The following is a 20314-nucleotide window of genomic DNA, read 5'->3' as shown; positions in this document are numbered from 1 at the left end:
ACCTGAGGGGGCTCACCTGCAACCTCAGGTAGTTTTACTTTAAATGGCAATTGTTAAATATTCTCTTTGGAATACAAAAGTATTTCAGACAGAAAAGAGTACTCAGGTGAAAAAGGAAAGGGGGGGACAGTAGGAGGTAAATCTGCAGTCACATCTGTCCTATGGTCTTTTGTTTCAGGTACCTTTTGTCTCTTTCATTTTTCATTAGCTTTTTGTTCTAAGTCTCTAAACGAAGCTATTTTGGAATCTTGAAACATTCTGTAAACTTTTACATACCAATTAAAGCAGGCATCTCATTCTCCCTGTCCAATTTGTGAACCCTTGCTCTCTAGTGTTTTCCTTAAGTGAACAATCTTGTCTAACTGGAATATGCCCCACAATGACCACTGTAATTCTAGATCAATATTACTATAATTTTTCCATCTTTCTAAATATCTACAACCTCCAGGACCACAGTTCTTAAATATAAAATAAGCAGGTGTGCCAGAAGCTGGCATTCTCAACTCTTTGGCGATAAAGGATATCATTTCCTTAGCTAGCCTTTGTCAAGCCAAAAGAACACACAAAAAAACTGCGCCTTAATATATCAGCAGTAACAAAGAGATGTTACTATGTCCTGGACAAAAGAAGGCCTGGTATGCACCACCACCAATTACCAGGGATCCTTGGACTGAGGAAAAAGATCCAACCAGCAAATCCCAAGGAATGGCGACTGCAAACTGATTCCAAACAAAATGGAGAACTATAGCCGCCACCAACAGTTCCAAGCATGAAAACTGGGGGCTGATTCCAAACAGATGGGCAAGTGCAGACTACACTGGCAGCAGTGCCCAATGTGGAATCCAGGGAACAAAATTAGGGGCTAGGGGGCTTCCCTGGTGGCGCAGTGGTTGAGAGTCCGCCTGCCGATGCAGGGGACACGGGTTCGTGTCCCAGTCCGGGAAGATCCCACATGCCGCGGAGCGGCTGGGCCCGTGAGCCATGGCCACTGAGCCTGCATGTCCGGAGCCTGTGCTCCGCAACGGGAGAGGCCACAACAGTGAGAGGCCTGCATACCACACACACACACAAAAAGAAAACAAAAACAAAACAAAATTAGGGGCTAGGGTTTACCACTCAAAAATATACTGGCAATAACCAAGAGATGTTACTGTGTCCTGGGAATTTCCATCTGAAAGGCTAGGGCTTTGGCCTCAGGGAGAATCCTCTACCAGCCACAACTGTCCTGCCATGTAAAGGAAAGCCAATAAGATTGGGGGCACAAACGCAAAGAGAACGGAGCTCCAACCAAGAGGAGCTTACCAACAACGTTCAGGAATGGCAAGAAAGGGAACTCAAAGGAGTTGTGGGCACCACACCTGTTTCTCCTTGTCCCAAATGTTATCAGAAATTTGCTTCAGATCCCATCACTGCCACCAATATATTTATCTTTTTCTTTTTAAAAAGATAAGCATTTCATCATAAAATCATCCTGTTAGCAGTAGCAATCATAAGAGGGGATTTTAGAAAAGTCCACATACATATTTTTATACAGAACATTTCTGGAGGGATACATATTAAACTGTTAGTGGCTACTTCTGCATGCCACCAATGTATTAAAAAACAAAATTTAACTGAGTAAATATGAAGATTTACTTTGAATTTTGAATAAATTGGCATTATTAAACGATTCATGAATCGGGCAGCATCTCATCTCATAGACAGGGAGATACTCCAACGGGTTACACAACATGGAAGGCTTTTTTTGGGGGGCCATGCCACATGGCATGTGGAAATCTTAGTTCCCCAACCAGGGATCGAACCCACGTCCCGTGCATTGGAAGCGTGGAGTCTTAGCTGCTGGATCACCAGGGAAGTCCCAGAAGGCTTTTATAGTAAGGAGGGTGGGACAAGGAAGGAAAGTCGTCATCAAGGGAAAAAATGAAAGTTCACTGGAGGAAAGGAAAACTTCAGGAAACAATGGCGTCTCGTTGGCTAAACTGTGGAATTTTCTATTAGCTATTTCTATTTTCTATTTCTTGTTGCTGGCCAGGAAGGAAGTCTTCCCTCCTCCAGCTGGGGTAGGAAGGTGGTTGCACTTCCTCTTTGGGGTCGGTAAATGACCTCTTCCTCTTGGGGTAATTGATGTTGAGTGACACGGCATGAGAGCTCCCTCTACGGCGGGGCCGTCCAGACTCCAATTCTAGTTGAGGTTTCCTTTTGTTAACATTCACAGCATGTTTTATTGGCAGGAGGATTCACAATGAGGGAGAAAAGGCCACAAGACTCACCATAAAGAAGGCTCAGAAATTCTTGGGTGGGTCCAAGGGAGGCACAAGGTGGCTGTGGGGTCAGCTGGTGGCTACAATGATCACATGGTTCCCTCTGATGGGTTTGCAGCTCGAAGTGGAATACTGAATAAAAGGGTCAGTTCATCCTATCAGAGAAACATGAAACTGAGATAAGCTTCCCACTGCTAGAAGCATCGTGAGCCTTCAGAAAAGAACAGAGAACATGTCTAAAGGGTTTGGGAACATCAGAGCTATATCTCCTCAGAGTGGGACTCCCCAGGCTCTCCAGGTCTCAGTCCCCGACTCTCCCTCAGTGACAAGCCTCCCCACCTCTGTCCTTGTCAGCTCAGTGATCCCTAGAGGTCCTGCCTATCCCTGAGGACTTAGGTTTCCATGGAGACAGGTTGGTTGAGACCTAGTGATACAGTTGACCAGCCTGATACGCAACAGTTCCCACCACCCTGGGGCAGTTGGGCTCAGGGACACACGGCTCTGGACCCCATGTGGAGGGTGTCCTTGCACGTCAGCTGTGCCACAGAAGAGCCAGTAACGCCTGTAGCTGTCCAACTGATTCTAGGGGAGTTTTCCTGGGAGAGCCCTTGGTCATCTGACCTCCTATTCAGGAAGCCCCATGACTTTCTGACTGGTGCCTGTCACGCCAACAACACACCTGTGAAGGTTCTGCTCTGCATGGCCATCTGTCCACCAGGCACCCCCTTCTAGGGACCCAGATGCTAGGACCACACAAATGCTGAAGGACTGTCCACCTGCCTAAGGTACAGACACCTCTGTATCCATCTGCATGATTTCTACTGGGAATCAACAACATTTATGGGGATTCTCTGGCCCTAAAGAAGAGGACAGGAGCAATGCAATGATTCACAAATTACCAGGGTCAATGCACATATACAAGGGCCCATAGCCCCAGATGCCCCATTCAAAATTCACATGAGTGTCCCATACGTACCCACCGATGCCCAAATATTCTTGCTTCATACATACATACATCCAAACACGCACATCAGTGGTACGCTAGTAAGTGCTTGATAAAAAGCTCTCCAAGAAAGGCGGGAAAGACTTCACTTATGGTATCTACATGGTATAAATATTCCCAACATGACCGATTTCAAGCGACCCACCTGACATCACTAAACACAGAGCTGGGAAGAGATATGCACCATTGACTATCCCAAGATAGTATGAACCAGTTCCAGCACATGCCATACCTTTTCCTATGAATATGTGCACAGAATCCACTTACACCCCAAGAAGAACCCTCCACTCCCACCACAGATATATAACCAAAAGGATACCACATATACATATGTGTTTGTACACACACACACACACACACACACACACACACATATATATCCTGAACACACACGTACATTTCTACCTTCACCCTGAATAAATACACAAACAGACCACCTCTCACTACCTACATTTTTACAGACAAAACCTTACTCACCCTGAATATTCACATTCCACTCTCACAACTGTATATACACACACAACATGGGCCTGAAAACAAACATATGCAACCGATATGCCATCCAGATGTACACACTGAGTACCTAAACACACAGGCTCACCAAGTACACAACTGTCTCATTTGCAATCCCAAAAAAGACCCATATGCAATCCCACAGCCCTAGAATACATATACTCCAGGATTCCTGCACACACACGTAACCTACACAGTCTACTGGTTTCCAAACTCACAAACTAAACTCTCACATCCCGCAGAATACATACCCCCAAAGCCCCAGGAACTCAAAAACACACACAGACACAAATAACCTATACTTATCAAATACAGCTGACCCTTGCACAACTTGGGGGTTAGGGCCAACCCTCCATGCAGTGGCTCTGCGTCCATGGATCCTGTAGTAGTCCTGCAGTATGTACTGCAAAAGAAATCCACTATAAGTAGACCTGTGTGGTTCAAACCCGTGCTGTTCAAGGGTCAACTGTACATGTAAGTCCACCTCACTAATACTGAGAACACACATACAAGCAACACCACTAAATTCTTCAGGCATTACATTTCAACATAGACACGCAGAGGACTCTAAGCCTCTGATATACTCACAAATCACAAATACACACACCCACAAACTCCTCATGAGTATACACCCCAAATGCTCAGACACAAACAAAACAGAAAAACACCGACAACCTCTGCAGTCTTACTAATATACATACACAATTCTCACACACCTATGGACACACACATGCAAATATTCTAACCCCTGAATATACAGATCCCCTCCCAAACACTATACATTATGCTACCTCCCCAGAATACAAGCTCCCCACCACTACCCCAACATATAAACTGTATATGTGTGTGTGTGTGTATATATATATATAATTCGACCCTCACCCTGAATATATAGACAGACCACCTCTTACGCCTACCAAACACATGCATAAACACCCTAGCATTCTCCAAACTAATACACTTTGAATACTCCTAACAACTCCATACCTTATGAACAAGCTTTGATAATGCATGCACCTGATGATGGACACACACACGGATTAGAATACACAAGTAAGATACATGGAAATATCTCCAGCAAACCATTTATGAAACAACTTCCATATATCAAATTATCCCTAGCTATCAGGAGCCAGCTCACACATATGCAAGTACTAACAAATACCGGTATCACATATTCCTAATACCTATAAATGCAATTGTCCATCTTCCCTGTAGAAACATAGAACCCCACCTCTCTATCAGATACACATATACTCACTTCCCAAAATACATAAGCCTAAGAGGCTCCTACTGAAAATTACAAATGCACAGCCTCAGCAAATATTCCTCCAAGTGGCCATGCCCCTTGAATACACACACAAACTCATTTAACACTCAACTCTCCACAAGTCCCAAATAGAACCACAATGACCCAGTACACTACAAATATGCAATAATATCACCCTATACGCCCTTTCTTCCAAATACACATACAGTACCACACTACTGGTGTATACATAACCCCACATTCCCAACCTCTCACACAGAATTAACTCTGCCATCTTGCAGAATACAGAATCATACAAACACAACATACCTACATATACAACACCCACCAGTCCCATAAAATAGTCACAGACTTGCCCTCTACACATCCAAATTTACATAGACAGCTCCTGAAAATGCACACACACAAACACCCCATAACCATACAACATGCCCTGAATACACAGATGATCAGCCTACATTCCCCAAATACACAAAATAAACAGACTGGACACCCAAAGGAATATACACCACTACTTTTCCTGACATTGCCCTTAGGCATATGCAGATAATCCTTCCAAATCCACCATTAGACACACACAAATCTCCAAATTCATGGGAGAAAAAAACACATGTAAACATATTCCCCAAACACCAAATTACAAACACCTAACCACCAACTCCTTGAGTATGCCTGCGTCACATCTCAACACCCTGCAAATACAACACTCACTCTTACACACTCTCACAAAAACACAGGCATGACCTCCCTTCAAAGACAAATATCCACAGACAAAACCAACCCGCACATTGCACTACATATCAGATTCCCACCAGCCAATTAAATATGTACAGACCCCATCTATGCTTGCAAATCAATCATGATTTGACATCCGACTACAAATACATGTTTATTACCACATTCAGCAAAGCTGCTCCCATCACTGACAAAACGATGCAGTTCGAACATAAGTGTTGATTGATGTTTATATGAGAAGAAGGAAGACACCAGTGAAACTATGAGTGTGTTCCTTCGACCTTCACTCATTGTCCAATCACCTGAGCTACACCTTTGGAACCAGATGAGGGTCTTCAACTCGCAAGAACTTCCCTCTAGCTTTTGTACTCTTCACAACGCGCAGACTAGAACGGCACCTGTTTCATAGCTCGCACACACTGTTTACCCCCCACTGTAGGCCCCGCAGTCACTGAACCCTTCATGCAGCCGGCTCCCCACTGGTGCCAATAACCCTGGGGTAAACACCTCAAGGGAATCGAGCTCTACGGGGGCGTGAATCCACCTTGTGGCGAGCCTCCTTACACGGACAAGGGCACAAATAACCCCCAGGGTGAACAACAGCGCAGAGCGGTGACACCTGAGGGCTGAAAAGTCCCCGTACCCCTTACCTCAGGATTCCTATAACTGACTCTAGAGGCCGCCATGACAGGCCGCTCCGCCGCCGGACGGCCGTTGGGGCCCCACCCTCCGCGCTCGCGCATGCGCTCCTGTCTTCCGGAGCAAACTGCCCCAACAGACGCTGGGAGCTGTTGGAGTGGGCGTGCGCGGGCGTGCGCAGGCCTGCAGGCGCGAGGTGCGCGGGCATCTGCTCCAGGCGGACTCTGCAAGAGAGGAGAGAAATGGAGGGTCTGGCACGCTGCGGAACTTGACGGGCGACGCTCCTCGCCGGGAACTTTCGTGACGATCTCTTCTTAAAACCAGCTCTTGTGAGATGTGCACTCGTGATTTGTATATTGCACACGTGAAACCCATGCACTTAGCTACAAAGAGTTCTGGAGAGCTCCGCTGGAAGCACAGTAGCCTCAAATTGGGGCAAGTGCTTTCATGCCCTTTGGACTGCAGTTCCTTGGTTCTTGTTTATGCCTTTCAAAAAGCAGTAGGTCCTTTTTCCTAGCAAGCCTGAAGTTTCCGTTAAAGAGCAATTCTAGCAAAGAATTTCAGACCTGGGAAACACTCTTAAGATACTGTCTCCTGACTCCGTTCCTAGAGTTTCTCCAACGCATTTTATTTACTCTACTAGAATATTTTTTCTCAGTGTATTTAAGACATGGAGGTTGTTCAATAAATGTTGATTTACAGGTGTTTCCTTTGTACCGTTTTGGGTCTTTTTAAATAAATTTGAGAAAGAGTTGACAATCTGGGCCAATTTCAACACAGCAGGTAGTATGGGAACAATTTTACTTTCCCTCCCTCCTTTTTTTATAATATCTCGCAGAATTTCGGTTGACAATAAGAACAACAGCAACAAAAATAGTAGCGGGATCAACTTACTGACCTGACTTTGTAATACTTCCCAAAGAAACTTCAATCATCAGATCTGCTTTCTGGGCAGTTGCAAGATTAGAGCATTTCTCACTCAACAGGATGCCCCTGAAGGCCCCTCACATCTAACAGCACTAAGCACCTCCAAGTGCACAGACTTGAAAAGTCCACAAGACACAAACATGTTATCTCTTCGTTTCTTTAATGTTTCGTGATTGAGTGGAAGATGAACTGTCTTCTGAGGCTTGTGATGCATGTCCAGAGATGTTTTTTCTCAGTAGTCAATGCCTGCCCCCAGCCTCTGTGCAGGAATAGTCAGAGATCATGATGCAAAGGACTTTGAGATACTCCCTTCTGTGACTGGTCTTCCCAAATTACATTTGGGCTAATTTGATGATCTCTGTCTCTGGGGTGTAGGACTTTCAAGTATTACCAAAGTGATTGCAGAATTGGGACTGGCTAATTTTTGCACAGTGCAACTTTTGTATCAGTGGCCTTGAGAAGAGTCCTTCAAATACTGTATCAGAGTTATGAGTGCGAATCTTGTAAATAATTGGTTGAATGACTGAACAAAGGGAGGAAGCAACAAGGAAGCCTGCCTTTCTCGAGTGCCTGGGTACAATATTTTGCCTCACCATCCCTCTAGTATGAAGTTATTGGTTGAAAATCATTTAAGTTTTCCTTCATTATGAAAGCTCCAGTACTGAGCGATATTCACAAATTGTTTACTTTTCTCAGTCCCCAACAGGAGTTTCTTTAGGTATACAGTTCACCGTGATGTTGCTTGAAATATTCTCACCTTATCTTCTCATCTTCTTCTGAGTCAGTTTTTCCTGACAAGGGGCAAGGAACTTCTTAAGCACCAACAGGAGTCTTTTTCACACTGTGGAACAGTCCTTCTAAACCTCTGTTTCCTTCCCCAACACCCCACAATCAGTAGGAGTTCTACTGCTGCTACAGCAGTCAGTGAATTTCGTCTCCCAAGAGACTTGGTTGCCACCTTCTGAGGTATTCAGCCTTCATCTCCCTTGACAAGCTTCCTAACAGTCTGCTCTTCTATGAAAATAGATTGCCTTCGTTTTCAGTTGCATGATGTATCTCTGGGAAGATTTTAATGAAAGAGATAACACTGGTTTCCTCCGGGAAAGAGGATTGGGTTGACAGGGGAAAGAGGTGGGAGGAGGACTCGCCACTGCATATTCCATTTTGCACAATTTAATTTTGAACCATGAGAAGGTGTTACTCGCTTAAAATATTATGCTAAAATCATTTAAAAGGTAAAAAACTAAATCTTTAACAACCATGGAATACTATGAGAAAGACATTTAGTGAATTCTGGTCTTGGACATGGGGGCTGCATGACAGTTTTTTGATGGACGGGGGCTTTCCAGCACAAAGGATCATTAGTAAGGCTGGTCCTGCTGGATGTTGGTTGGAGCACAAGGACCACTTCCTTAGGAGTGATGTATATACAGCAGTCAAAGACACTGGATCTGCTGAGACAATCCTAATTTCAAATAGTTCCATGTGGCCATAAATCCCCAAGTGTTTATCAGACTAACACTTGGGTATTTTGTTCAGAAAGTCTAGTATCTGTTGAAGTAAGTCGAGAGCCAGGTAGGAAGCAGAGTGTGTTGAGGGACACAAAACTAGGTTGATGGATAAAGACATGAAAGGAAGGGACCGTCACGTCCAACGTCGGTGCCGCGAATCAAAAACAGTTTATAAACTGCCTAAAGAGGCACACGCCAATTGTGTTGCCACTTTGTGAGGTGGAAGGAACTTCCGGTTCTTGCCTACCTCCCAGAGCCCTCGTGGAACGTCCCCCCACCCCACCCCACCCGGTACCACGTACCCTCTGCCCCTCCCCCACTGCAGAACGTTTCAGCCCACATGCTACTGTTTAAATTTAAACGTGGCTCTCCTTTACTTGGATCCTGAGCAACTGCTGAAGCAGGTCGCTCTCTGGGTCCTGGTCTTGACCTTTCTCATTGAGGCTACCAGGCAGCAGTAGTCCGTGCCCAAGCCTGCAGGATGGCTTCCGAAGGAGGTAAGCCTATATATAGGCTGGGGGTGTGTCCTCAGAGACCCTGCCATCTCTCACATCCTTCGGGTTCACACGTCGACACCGCACTGTGGGCACATAGTTGGACAGAAGTTGAGGGAGAAGAGAGCACTGGACACACAAGGACATTTCACCTGGGGAGACTGGGGAGCCTGAAGAAACCTGAGACTGCACTGGGGAAGAGGGGTCATTGGAGGTGGATCAAGAGGAATTGCCCCGGCTATGGAGAAAGGATGGCAGCAGACAGGTTGATTGTTTCTAGAAGGGAGACAAGCCACTTTGAAACGTGTGTGTAAGGATGTGTGTGACGTCCTGGTGGTGACACAGGGAGGGTCATGAGGAAAGCCTAGACCTGTATTGTGTTCCTGAGGCACCTGAAGCTGGCCTCACCATATCTTTCAAAGGGATTTGAACAGGAGCATACTGTATCTCAGGGGGCCCTGGGGAGAGATGGTCTCGGTGAGAAAACTATTCAATGGGGCTGTGTGTGGCCACACCTGCAGTGAAGGGTCCTCTCCGAGAGCTAGGCAGGAGGTTACTCTAACTGCCGCAGCCCACACCTCATCCACTCCTCCCAGCCCAGAGCTCACTTCTCAGTTCACGTAACTGTTGCCTTGGATTCAACAGGGGCTGGGCAACGTGTAACTTCAGCCGAGAGAGGGCTCAGGTTCCTGAGTTGCTCTGAATTGTTCTTCCTTTTGTGGAATCTCAGTACTTCAGACCTCCTTCATCTTGTCCAGTATCTCATGGTGGACCCTCAGGCTGCCTCGAGAGGAAGAGTTTGTCCATATGTCATGTCACTCCTTCATGGACAGGGAACAGATGTGGAGTGGGGTTGTTTCGGGTGGAATGTCTATGAAGGCTGCTTCCTCTTTTAAAGGGGGAAGGAGTGTAGCCCAGGGTCAGGAAGACGATCTTCTGTGTTACTATTAAACATCCTATGACACCTATTCTGGTTAATTAGGTGCACCGTGGTGTGTACCTTGTTCTCCTGAACAGGGATGTGTTTCAGACAACTTGGTCGCCATGGCACCTGGCTTGTGCTTGCTTCTCAGATTGTCTCTCCGTTATTGGGAGCTGGAAGGAGAACGACCACAGGCGGTCTATACTCCCACGACCAATGTAACGTGACAATTCCCTGGCCCTTGTTTAATCCTCTGCAGCCATCACTGGCTGTGAAATGACAGAATCTAAGGGACACACGCCTATTTCTCAGACACCCCCCACCTCCTAGGAACAGAACTCCTGAGTGGTGACAGTGACTCTGGGCAATGGGGAGGGGCTGGCAGGACCGGGCCCATGTCACGTACCTGCTGTGGGTTGTTCTGAGATGCAGGTGCATTCTGGGCCAGTGTTACGGGTTTGTATCAGGATTCCATTAGAGAGATATTTTCCAGCATTTTGTTTTGTTTTGTGAGGCTAGGAAAGAAAGAGGGGATTTATACTGAACGTCAGGAAAAGGAGGACTGAGGGGGAGGTGGGGCCCTAATATTTTACACAGTGTCTGTCCACAAAGAGCCTTTGGGTGCCTAGAACCTACCTTGCAGAAGGTCCCTACCTGCTAGTACACCGGCTGAGGGGCATTTCTCACAGAGCGGAGGTCCACACAGTTCCAGGTCTTGGGAGACAGCCCGTGAGGCTTAGCTGCCAGGGGGTGCCTCAGGGAGGCTCTCCAAGGGAGTGCTTGCTGAGGCAATTTCTTGTCGGCAGGCAGGGGTCAGGGGCCTTGGTGGATGGGCGCGGGGTCACCGGTGGAGTAATTCTCAACTGGAGGTCAGGGCATGAAAATCACTTGAAGACATTTGCACGCTGCAGTTTCCCTTGCCCAAGTGTCTCTCACCTGTGGAGGTTTACACTCTGATGCGGCAGAAAGCCTCAGTCCCACTGCCCCTTCTCCTCCTCCATTCACTCCTTCCCTTTGCCTCAACAGCATCTCCAGTGCTGGGAACGGATGTCATCCTGAACCCTGGTGCCTCCTTGTCTGATTTCATGGCAGTGCTCTTTCCTCCACCCATTCCTGGCGTCCAGCACCGGCCACCCTGGGGGCAGCACCTGCCACCTCCCATCACCCCAGCATTCCCTCCTGGCAGCAGCCTGCTGCTGCCAGCTTTCCCCACGACGCCTTTGGTGGCTAATGGTGGCCGTGGACCCAGTGCCCCTGGGGCTTGCAACCTCACTGTCCAAGTCAGGTCACAAGGGAGGCCAGTGGAGGCCCCCCAGACTCAGACCTTTATCATAACTCAGGGCCCCCTCACCTGGAGCGCTCCAGGGGCCCTCAGCGGGAGCGCTGCATGTCCTGCACCCGTATTCTTAGCAGCCCCTGTGATGGAGACCATTGTGACTGCTCCAGCTGTTGGAGTTACACAGGCTGGCAAGGGAGGCTGGACCACATGCTTTCCTCCTCAAGCTCCACCACCAGCTGCCCAGCTGGGCCCTATCATTCGCCCAGTGAACTCTGGGCCTTGGCCACATGGCACTTGCAGGGATGGCAGCCTGGCCACCAACCAGCCCTACACCTCGCAGGGTGACTGCTCTAACCCCCAGAGCGTGTACAGTAACTTCCGACGTTGGCAGCGCCTCAAGCCACTGGCCCAGAGACACGTTCCCCAGAGTCCTGATGCAGAAGCTCTTTCCTGCTTTCTCATGTGAGTGAACGCTCAGGGGGTCGTGAGCTTATCAGAGCTTTTAGATAAAGAGGACCCGGGGATGGACTCACAGGTTAGGTTTCTAGGGATACTGGAAGCAAGGTCTGAGGGCGATGTCCATGCTATGAGAAGGCACATTGTCGGTCCTATGGGTGAGCCTGCCAGTCCATGACATCATGACTGAAATGTGCCTTATCTCAACTGACCCCACCACCCTGTGAGTCTAGCCAACTTGCTATTCCATGATTCTCATGGTAATACGGACTGAAGACTTGCAGTCAGAGAGGGTCGTGGTGTAAGGTGAGGAGCCAAGGAGTGGATGCCACACTCTCCCGTGGTGCCGTCTCCTTTCATACGGGACTTGAGTGTACATGGCCGGGGCAGGTCACTTCGGAGGAGGGGGAGTGGCGCGGGGCCCAGGAGAGCGCTTAATGCACGCCTCGACTTCGTTGTTGCGGAGAATTCCACTAGGAACAGGGTGATGGTAGAGCTCTCCTAAGGGCGTGGGTTCTCTCCCACTAGAGTTGTGAGCCTGGCAGCCATTTCCATCCTAAACCTCCGGTCCCTCGTAAAAAGGGGACAGTCACACTTCACTCAGAGGACTGGGCAGAAGACTCCTTGGGCTAATCTATGAAGTGTTAGCAGATTGCCTGGCACATGCCACGCCTCATTGATGATAGTGATTTTTATTATGAAAAGGCAGCCTTGAAGAGGAAAAGAGCTCCCCAAGGCACAATGTCCCAGCTGTAGCCTGGGAGTGGATGGTCATCCTCGAGTGAGTGTGAGGCGGTGACAGCAGTAGCCGGGAAGGCTTGTCTTTGCCCTCCCAGACACCTGCCTCTCACCCTCCTGTTGCTCAGTCATGCTGCATTGAGTGATGTGTGGTCCACATTGGCGGGTGGGGTCAGGCAGGTGGGGGCTGGGCTGGGCACGGAGACTGACCCCAAGGTCTTACAGCCCAGTGCTTCGATCCGTGGCCCGCCTGAAGCCCACCATGACGCTGGAGTGGGGACTGTGCAAGGCTGTGCAGGAATGGCGGCGCATAAGCAACGTTGACCGGATGATCTACTACAAGATAGCGGAAAAGTGAGTCAGCGTCCCGGGCCCAGGGGCTGTGTGGAGGGTGAGGCGAGTGGGTGAGGGCAGGGCCTGGCCGTGGGGGTGCTCATCAGAGAGGACAAAGGAGAAGGGCTGTCACTCAGAACAGGGGCCCCGCAGCCCAGAGGCCCTACTGTCCTCCAGAAACCCCTCCCTCACCTTGAGAGTTTGGGTCTTCTGTCCTTCCTCCACCAGGAGCTCTGCCCTCCCCTGATTTTGATCTACCCTTGCCTTGACATGAAGGTCTCAGGATGGGGCAGGGTGACGCTCTGAGTCCAGCTGGGGTCCAACTGCGGCCATATGGGCTGAGCCGGGGAAAGAGCTCCACCCGCCAGCCTGCTGCTTCCTTAGTGGTGGGTGGCTGGCGGCCACTGACATAGATTTGGGACCCCCTCTCCTCATGAAAAGTGGTCTGAGTGGGTACCCTGGCATTGCTGAAGAGGCTGGGGAAGCCAGCTGTCGTCAGCCCAAGGGTCTCTGGCCCTTCCGTTGTTTGCTCCGTGGTAATCCCCTTGCTTTAAGAAAGAAAACCAAACAAATGAGCGCCTCTCAGAGGAAAGGAAGGCCTCTCCTCTAAGCTCAGCATCCACATCGTCCAGCCTCTCCTGGGCCCTGTCTCCAGGTCTATGTTCCAGGACTCTCAGTCCCAGCCCAGGGTCCTGGATTCGGGCAAGGCCCCTGTGGGGAACACATGCCTCTTCCAGCCTCTGGCTGTCAGCCCTTCATGTGGCTCTGGATGGGGACGGGGGGCATGAGGAGGGGGCCCCCTGGGTCAGCCATGTGTCCCGTTGACCTGGTTCAATTCAGCGACCTGGGTCTATGCTGTTGAATGCCCTCCAGTGCTGGTGAGGCAGGAAGGTTCCCAGATCTTGTATCAGTTCCAGGAGCAGCTCTCTGCTGTGGACAGCACCTCACAGGGCCTTGACAGCCCCAAGGCACATCCTCTCCCAGTCCCTCATTCCTGGCTGCCTTTGCTGGGCTCCAGAACCCAGGCCTTTGTCTCAGGGTGGCCTGTGCCTCCGTCACCCCCCAGGTTCATGGAATTTGAGGCCGAGGAGAAGATGCAGATTCAGAAGTTGCAGTGGATGCAGTGCGCGCAGGACCTGCCTCCTCCAGCCCCACCGATGCTGGATCCTCGGGGGCCCCCAGCCCCGAAAGTGGGCCTTCAGCCAGGCACCCAGGTTCCCACTGGAGTTGAAGGCACAGGTAAGAGAGGCCTAGGGTTGGCCACTGCCCCCATGTGGATCCTTTTCCTTCAAGACAGAGGCATTGGTCTTTCAACCAAAACAGCCACTGAGGCAGGGGGTGGGGGCGTGGCGTCTCAGCTGCCCTTTGTCACTGCGGGGTATTGACTTGGTCAGTTTTCTAACTCCTCTCACACCTCCCTGTCAAAGGACCCCACACAAAGTCTGCCTAGGAAGTGGGCTTGATGGGGAGACCCCTAGAAATTTGGAGGTTCCCCACTTCCTTACTTGTGACTCTCTTAGATGCCCCCCCCTTACCTCCCCTCTCCAACAGTGCATGAGGCTTCAGGTAGTCCTCACCCCCCCACACCCACATCAATGTCCCCCAAACAATGCCCTCACCAACGTGTGCTCGGTGGTCAGGAGGTGGACCGGGAGTCCCTCACCTTCCTTCCCTTCCTCCCGCTCTGCCTCAGCCTGTGCTCCCAGGACGTCCCGCCCCAGGGCTCAGCCCTCCCGCCCAAAGCCACACAGGTCCCAGCAGCCCCCGGAGCCCAAGGCACCCAAGGAGAGTCCCCCTGAGGCTGTGAGGGAGTATATGGACATCATGGAGGCGCCGGTGGGGCCCGGCCACTCAGCCACAGGCGAGTCAGATGCAGAAGGTGGAGAGGACGGAAATGAGCTGACGCAGGAAGAGGACGGCACCTACTCAGACCCGGGCCTCTTGAGCTACATTGACAAGCTGTGTTCCCAGGAGGACTTTGTCACCAAGGTAGGCTAGGCCTGGAGCCTGGGGTCTACAGGATGCCAGGGTATGGAACACTCAGCACCCAAGATCTGGGTTCTGCTCAGGCCGCTGGGACTTAAGCTCAGCTCCTTGTTCCTGAGCCTGGTGTTAGGGGAGGTTTACGCAGATGTATGTGTGTACACGTTTGTGTCTGTCTGTGTGTATGCCTTTGTGTGTCTGTGTATGTGCCTCTGTATATGTGCTCTTTTGTGTGTGACTGTGTATGTGCATGTGTGTGTGTGTGTGTGTGCGTCTGCGTGTGTGTGCTGAGCATCCCCGCCTTGTGGAGGACAGTGGGGTGGGTCTCTGCTTTTCACTTTCCCTCCGGGTCTTCTTGTCTCACAGGCCACTCCTGGCCAAGGATACTCACAGCCTCTTCTTTCTGTCCGAGGTGGAGGCAGTCATTCACCCTCAATTCCTGGCAGAACTGCTTTCCCCAGACGCACTGCTGGATCTCTTGGCCCTAGTGGAGGAGCTGGAGCAGGAGGAAGGTCTCACCCCGGAAGAAGTGAGCCAGGGGAGGGAGAGGGACACTCAGGGAGCCGGGGGGCCTCACGGGAGGGGGACTCCAGGTGATCCAGGGGACAGGGGAACCCAGATGACCCAGGGGACCCAGAGCAGGGAGGGATCCCCGGTAGAACACGGGAGACAAGGGACACCCAGGAAGACCAGGGCACGGAGGGACCCCAGTGAACAGGGGAGAGGTAGGGCCCCAGAACAGAAGGCCCACCTGGCGCTGTCCATCCCTCCCCTGCCTGGGAGGCCTGGCAAGGGGAAGGGTCCGTTCTGGGGTGGGTGCAGTGCAGGGTGAAAGGACGGAGAGGATGGGGAGCCGGGAGGGGAGGGAAGGGCACACAGCTTCCGGGAATGAGGTGCAGGAGGATGGCAATGCCACGGTGTCCGTATTTGGATTCGAGTCCTGGGGTCCCCCGTCCCCTCCTCCACCCCAGGGCCATTGTCCCACTGCCCAGGGCTCCTCCTCTCACACGTGTGTGTGGAGCCAACACTGTCCTCCTCCCTCCTACCAGCTGGTGCAGAAACGACTCCTGGCCTTGAAAGAGGACGAGGGTGTGCGGGCAGCCCCGAGTCACAGTGCACCTGGAATGCGCTCAAGTCCTTCTGAGTCCGATGCCGGCCAAGGTGCCCAGAGGCAAGACCGAGACCCCCACCTAGGGGACAGTGATGAAGCCTGCCCACCAGAGATTGATTCTGAGGCTCCTCATAGGCTCATCCAAACAGACACTGGCCTGTGCACGCCCAAAGTCTCTGTTCCCTCTCGAGGACGTCAGGAGGTCTCTCCATTCCGGGCCGGACGGCCCTCCCCTCCCCAGGGTCAAAGGCGCGCTGGCCCTCTACGGGGACCCAGGGATGCGTCTGTTCTCAGAGAGGCCTCTCCTGTTCGGGAGGCCCGAGGGCCCAGGGACGGGTCCGGTGAGGACGAGGAGGAGCTCCCCAGCCTGGCCTTCCTCTTCGGCTCTCTGGAGAGCCTGCTGCCTGGCTGGGTGTCCCAGAGTCCTGCCCATGCCTCAGGCCTGGCCTCCCCCGGAGGTTGGGGGGCCCAGAGTGCTCCCCACGCCCCCTCCCGTCAGAGAGGAGGCCTCAGCCCAGCTCCACCAGCCGCTCCCAAGTCGAGGGAGTGGGCTCTGTGCGGACGCCCAGCCACTGCTGAGAAGCTGCCCATCGCCGGGGCTGTGCCCGGGGTGTCTGGGAGGCCAGGCTTGGCTCTGGGGCCGGCTCGCCCCTCACAGCCGAGAAAGAGAGCGTGTGACCCGTGTGTCCCAGAGAAGAGTAGGAAGTGGAAGAAGCACTGCAGCCAGTAGGGAACAGCTGGGCCGGCCCTCCAGGGCGGCCCCAGGGCAGCCTAGGGGCTCCTCCTCACCCCAGTGCTGACCCTGGACGATGTGGGGTGAAGGGAGGGAGGGCAGGACCACCAGGGCGGGGAGGGGAGCGGGACTGTGGGGGTTTGGGGTGGGAATGCACAGCTCTCACTTTCCCCAGGGACCCCCTCATCATCCCCTTCTCTAAAGCCTGCTTGGCTAGGGGCCTTCTGGGGCATCTGTACCATCTTCTGCATCCCTGAACCTTCTGGGGAGGCAGAGCTGCTTTTGTGCCTTTCAGCCCTCTGGACACTCACCAGTTTCTAGGATGGAGCCTGGAGACAGCCCTTGTCATTATGGAGCTTCTCTCTGCTTCCCTGAAGTGGCCAGGCGACGGCGCTGGGATGACCCTCCGCTCATCCAGGGTTTCCTGTGTGGGTGGCCTGATGAGAGAGGAAAAGTCTTGGCCATGGGGACAGGACTGTCTGCCTCGTCGTAGCGGGAGCATCCTCTAGTCCCACTAGGATTATTGCAATGTGGAGAGTGGTGGAGGCAGCAACCTCTTAATCCCAATGAGGATGCAACAAGGGGAATGGGTGCGGGGAAATTCATGGGGCACCCGTGAAAGGTGCGTATAAGGGTAATGACAGTTGGGCCCCTTTGTGGAACTTGGGGGATTTCTGTGCAGCAGCATCTCTTTCAACTGAGGAGGAGGACCCATCTGGCTGTGGCTGTGGAGACTGGCCTTAGGGGCCTATGGGTGTGCAAAGACACCCCAGAACTACTGTCCCTTCCCTTTCCACCCATGGCTGGACATGTGTGTGTATTGGTATCAACACTGATTTGTATTCCCATATAAAACAGTTCCTCCTAACAAACTATGACCACGTTTCACAAGAACAGCTTGCTCACAGGGGCAGCAGGGTTGGGGGAGAGGTGTCTGTGGCCCCAGATCTGGGTGGCAGCTGGGATCCATGCTGAGGAGTGTGGAGGCCTCAGTCACCATCCTGTGGGTGCCGGCAGAGACTTCGAATCATCAGAGCAGGGGAAATGACCCGCTCATAAGTGTGAGACGAGCAAACAATGAGGGGCAGGGCGCAGACCCCTGTTGTCTCCCCGAACTGCGCCCCCTTGCAGCCTGCTTAGCCCCCGTCACGGCCTGTGCTGGCCCACCTCTGAAGCCCCTTCCTCCTAACGCACTCAGATGCTCTGATCCTTCGTGAACCCGCCCTGGGCCTCACCCGCCCTTCCCTGCTGGCCAAAGCCTCTCCTGCTTCTGAGTTCTGATTCCTTCCCCAGGACCCAGGCGGGGGTTGGGACAGCAGAATTCCCTAATTCTCCCTCCTCCTCCCTGAGATCTTGACAATCGCCTTTGTATGTTTCTATGATTTTAACTACTCCAGATACTTCATGTGAGTGGCTAGGATATGTCCTTTTATGAGTGGCTTATTTCACTTAGCATAATGTCTTAGAGGTTTATCCATGTTGTAGCATGAGACATGGTCTCCTTTCATTTCAAGGAAGGACATATTTCATTGTATTTATAGACCCCATTATCCGTTCATCTGTTGATGGGCATTTGGGTTTCTTCACATCTTGGGTATTTTGGATAATGTTACGATGAATGTGGGTGTGCAAATATCTGTTTGAGATACTGCTTTGAATTCTTTTGGATACAAACCCAGAAGTGGGACTGCTGGATCACATGGTAGTTATATTTTTAATTTTTTTTAAATTTATTATTTATTTATTTTTGGCTGTGTTGGGTCTTCATTTCTGTGCAAGGGCTTTCTCTAGTTGCGGCGAGCGGGGGCCACTCTCCTCATCGCGGTGCACGGGCCTCTCACTGTCGCGGCCTGTCGTTGCGGAGCACAGGCTCCAGGCGCACAGGCTCAGTAGTTGTGGCTCACGTGCCTAGTTGCTCCGCGGCGTGTGGGATCTTCCCAGACCAGGGCTCGAACCCGTGTCCCCTGCATTGGCAGGCAGATTCTCAACCAACGCACCACCAGGGAAGCCCCTAGTTTTAATTTTTTGAGGAAACCTCATATTGTTTTCCGTAAGGGTGGTCCCATTTTACACTCTCACCAACAATGAGAAAGATAGTCACCGTCAAGAACTTGGTAAATATCCATCGTATAAAAATGTTTATGCTTTTAGCACAGCTCTAGATAATCAAAATTATGTATAATAATAATATTTTGGGTTATATATGGTGTCACGTAAATCATATTGCCTTTGGCTTCTTCTTTCAACATTCTTACTTTAAGAAAAATGGATATATTAGATGTTCTTTAATTTTTGAATTATTTAGACTTTTGCATTGTATGCATACATTAAAAATAATTGATCAGTTCCCTTGTTGGTGAACTTTTATAAATTATAATGTGACAGGGTAATCAGTTCCAGAGGAAAAGTTTTTCCTTTCAGAACTCTGAATATTTATTCCATCGAATATGGCTTTTGTTACTGTTTTTTCAAATTATGCCATCAGTACACCCTTTCATGGTGGGTGATCAGTTTCCTTGTTAATTGCTTTTTTTCTAAGATTGCCTTTTGTCTTTTGTGTTCTCCAGTTTCTTGACCTGTGATTAGTTTCAGGTTACAAAAATTTATCCTCCATGTGATCTATTTTGCTTCATTAACTGATAACACATTCTTCATCTCATCTAGAACATAGTATTATATTTTTCAAACGTTACTTCTACTCATTCTCTCCCGCCTCTACTTCTAGAACCCTGGATATATGTATATTAGACCATCTTATACATTCTCTATGTCTTCGTCAGCTTGGACGGCTATAACAAAATGCCATAGACCTGGTGGCTTGAAAAACTGACGGTAATTTCTTAACAGTTCTGAAGGTTGGAAGGCCAAGATCAAGGTGCCATATTCAGTTCCCGGTGAGAGCTCTCTTGCTACTTTTCAGATCGTTGTCTTACTGTGTCCTCACGTGGCAGAGAGAAACACGGATCTCTCTTGTGTCTTTTCTTCTAAGGGCACTAAACCCTTTATGAAAGCTCCATTCCCATGACCTAATTACCTCCCAAAGGCCCTATCCCCAAATACATTGAAGGTTAGGGCTTCAACATAAGAATCGGTGGGGGGGATACACGTCCATAGCATTCTGACCCTGGTACCCAAAATTCGGGTCTTTACTGTATGCAAAATACATTCATTCTATCCCAACAGCCTCAAAAGCCTTAACTCATCCCAACATCAACTGTAAAATTTAAAGTCCAAAGTCTGATCTAAACACCATCTAAATCACATATGGGGGAGACTGGAGGCACTATTCATCCTGAGGCAAAATTTCTCTGTAGTTGTAAATCTGTGACGCACACAACTTAAGTGTTTCCAAATATGATGGTGGGACTGGCATACAATAGACATCCCTATTCCGAAAGGAAGAAAT

The 20314-nt window shown here is 50.4% G+C and overlaps 1 protein-coding gene and 1 pseudogene across 1 annotated transcript; one reads left to right on the top strand and one right to left on the bottom strand.

The window, feature by feature from the left end:
- The window catches only part of LOC103075973 (putative serine protease 47), a 76152-nt pseudogene extending 66854 nt beyond the window's left edge, over positions 1–9298 (bottom strand).
- Positions 9299–9340: 42 nt separating this feature from the next.
- On the top strand, positions 9341–16905 carry LOC103075702 (NUT family member 2G-like). Its single transcript, XM_007450595.1, has 7 exons — positions 9341–9356; positions 11302–12016; positions 12974–13102; positions 14148–14287; positions 14775–15070; positions 15477–15593; positions 16114–16905. The coding sequence occupies exons 1-7, from the start codon at positions 9341–9343 to the stop codon at positions 16903–16905; spliced, it is 2205 nt and encodes a 734-aa protein (XP_007450657.1).
- The last annotated feature ends 3409 nt before the right edge of the window (positions 16906–20314 follow it).

Source organism: Lipotes vexillifer, unplaced genomic scaffold (genome assembly GCF_000442215.2).
Source record: "Lipotes vexillifer unplaced genomic scaffold, Lipotes_vexillifer_v1.1 scaffold567, whole genome shotgun sequence".
Lineage (NCBI taxonomy): Eukaryota > Metazoa > Chordata > Mammalia > Artiodactyla > Lipotidae > Lipotes > Lipotes vexillifer.
The sequence above is the reverse complement of the archived record's forward strand: the minus strand, read 5'-3'. Positions and strand labels throughout refer to the sequence as shown.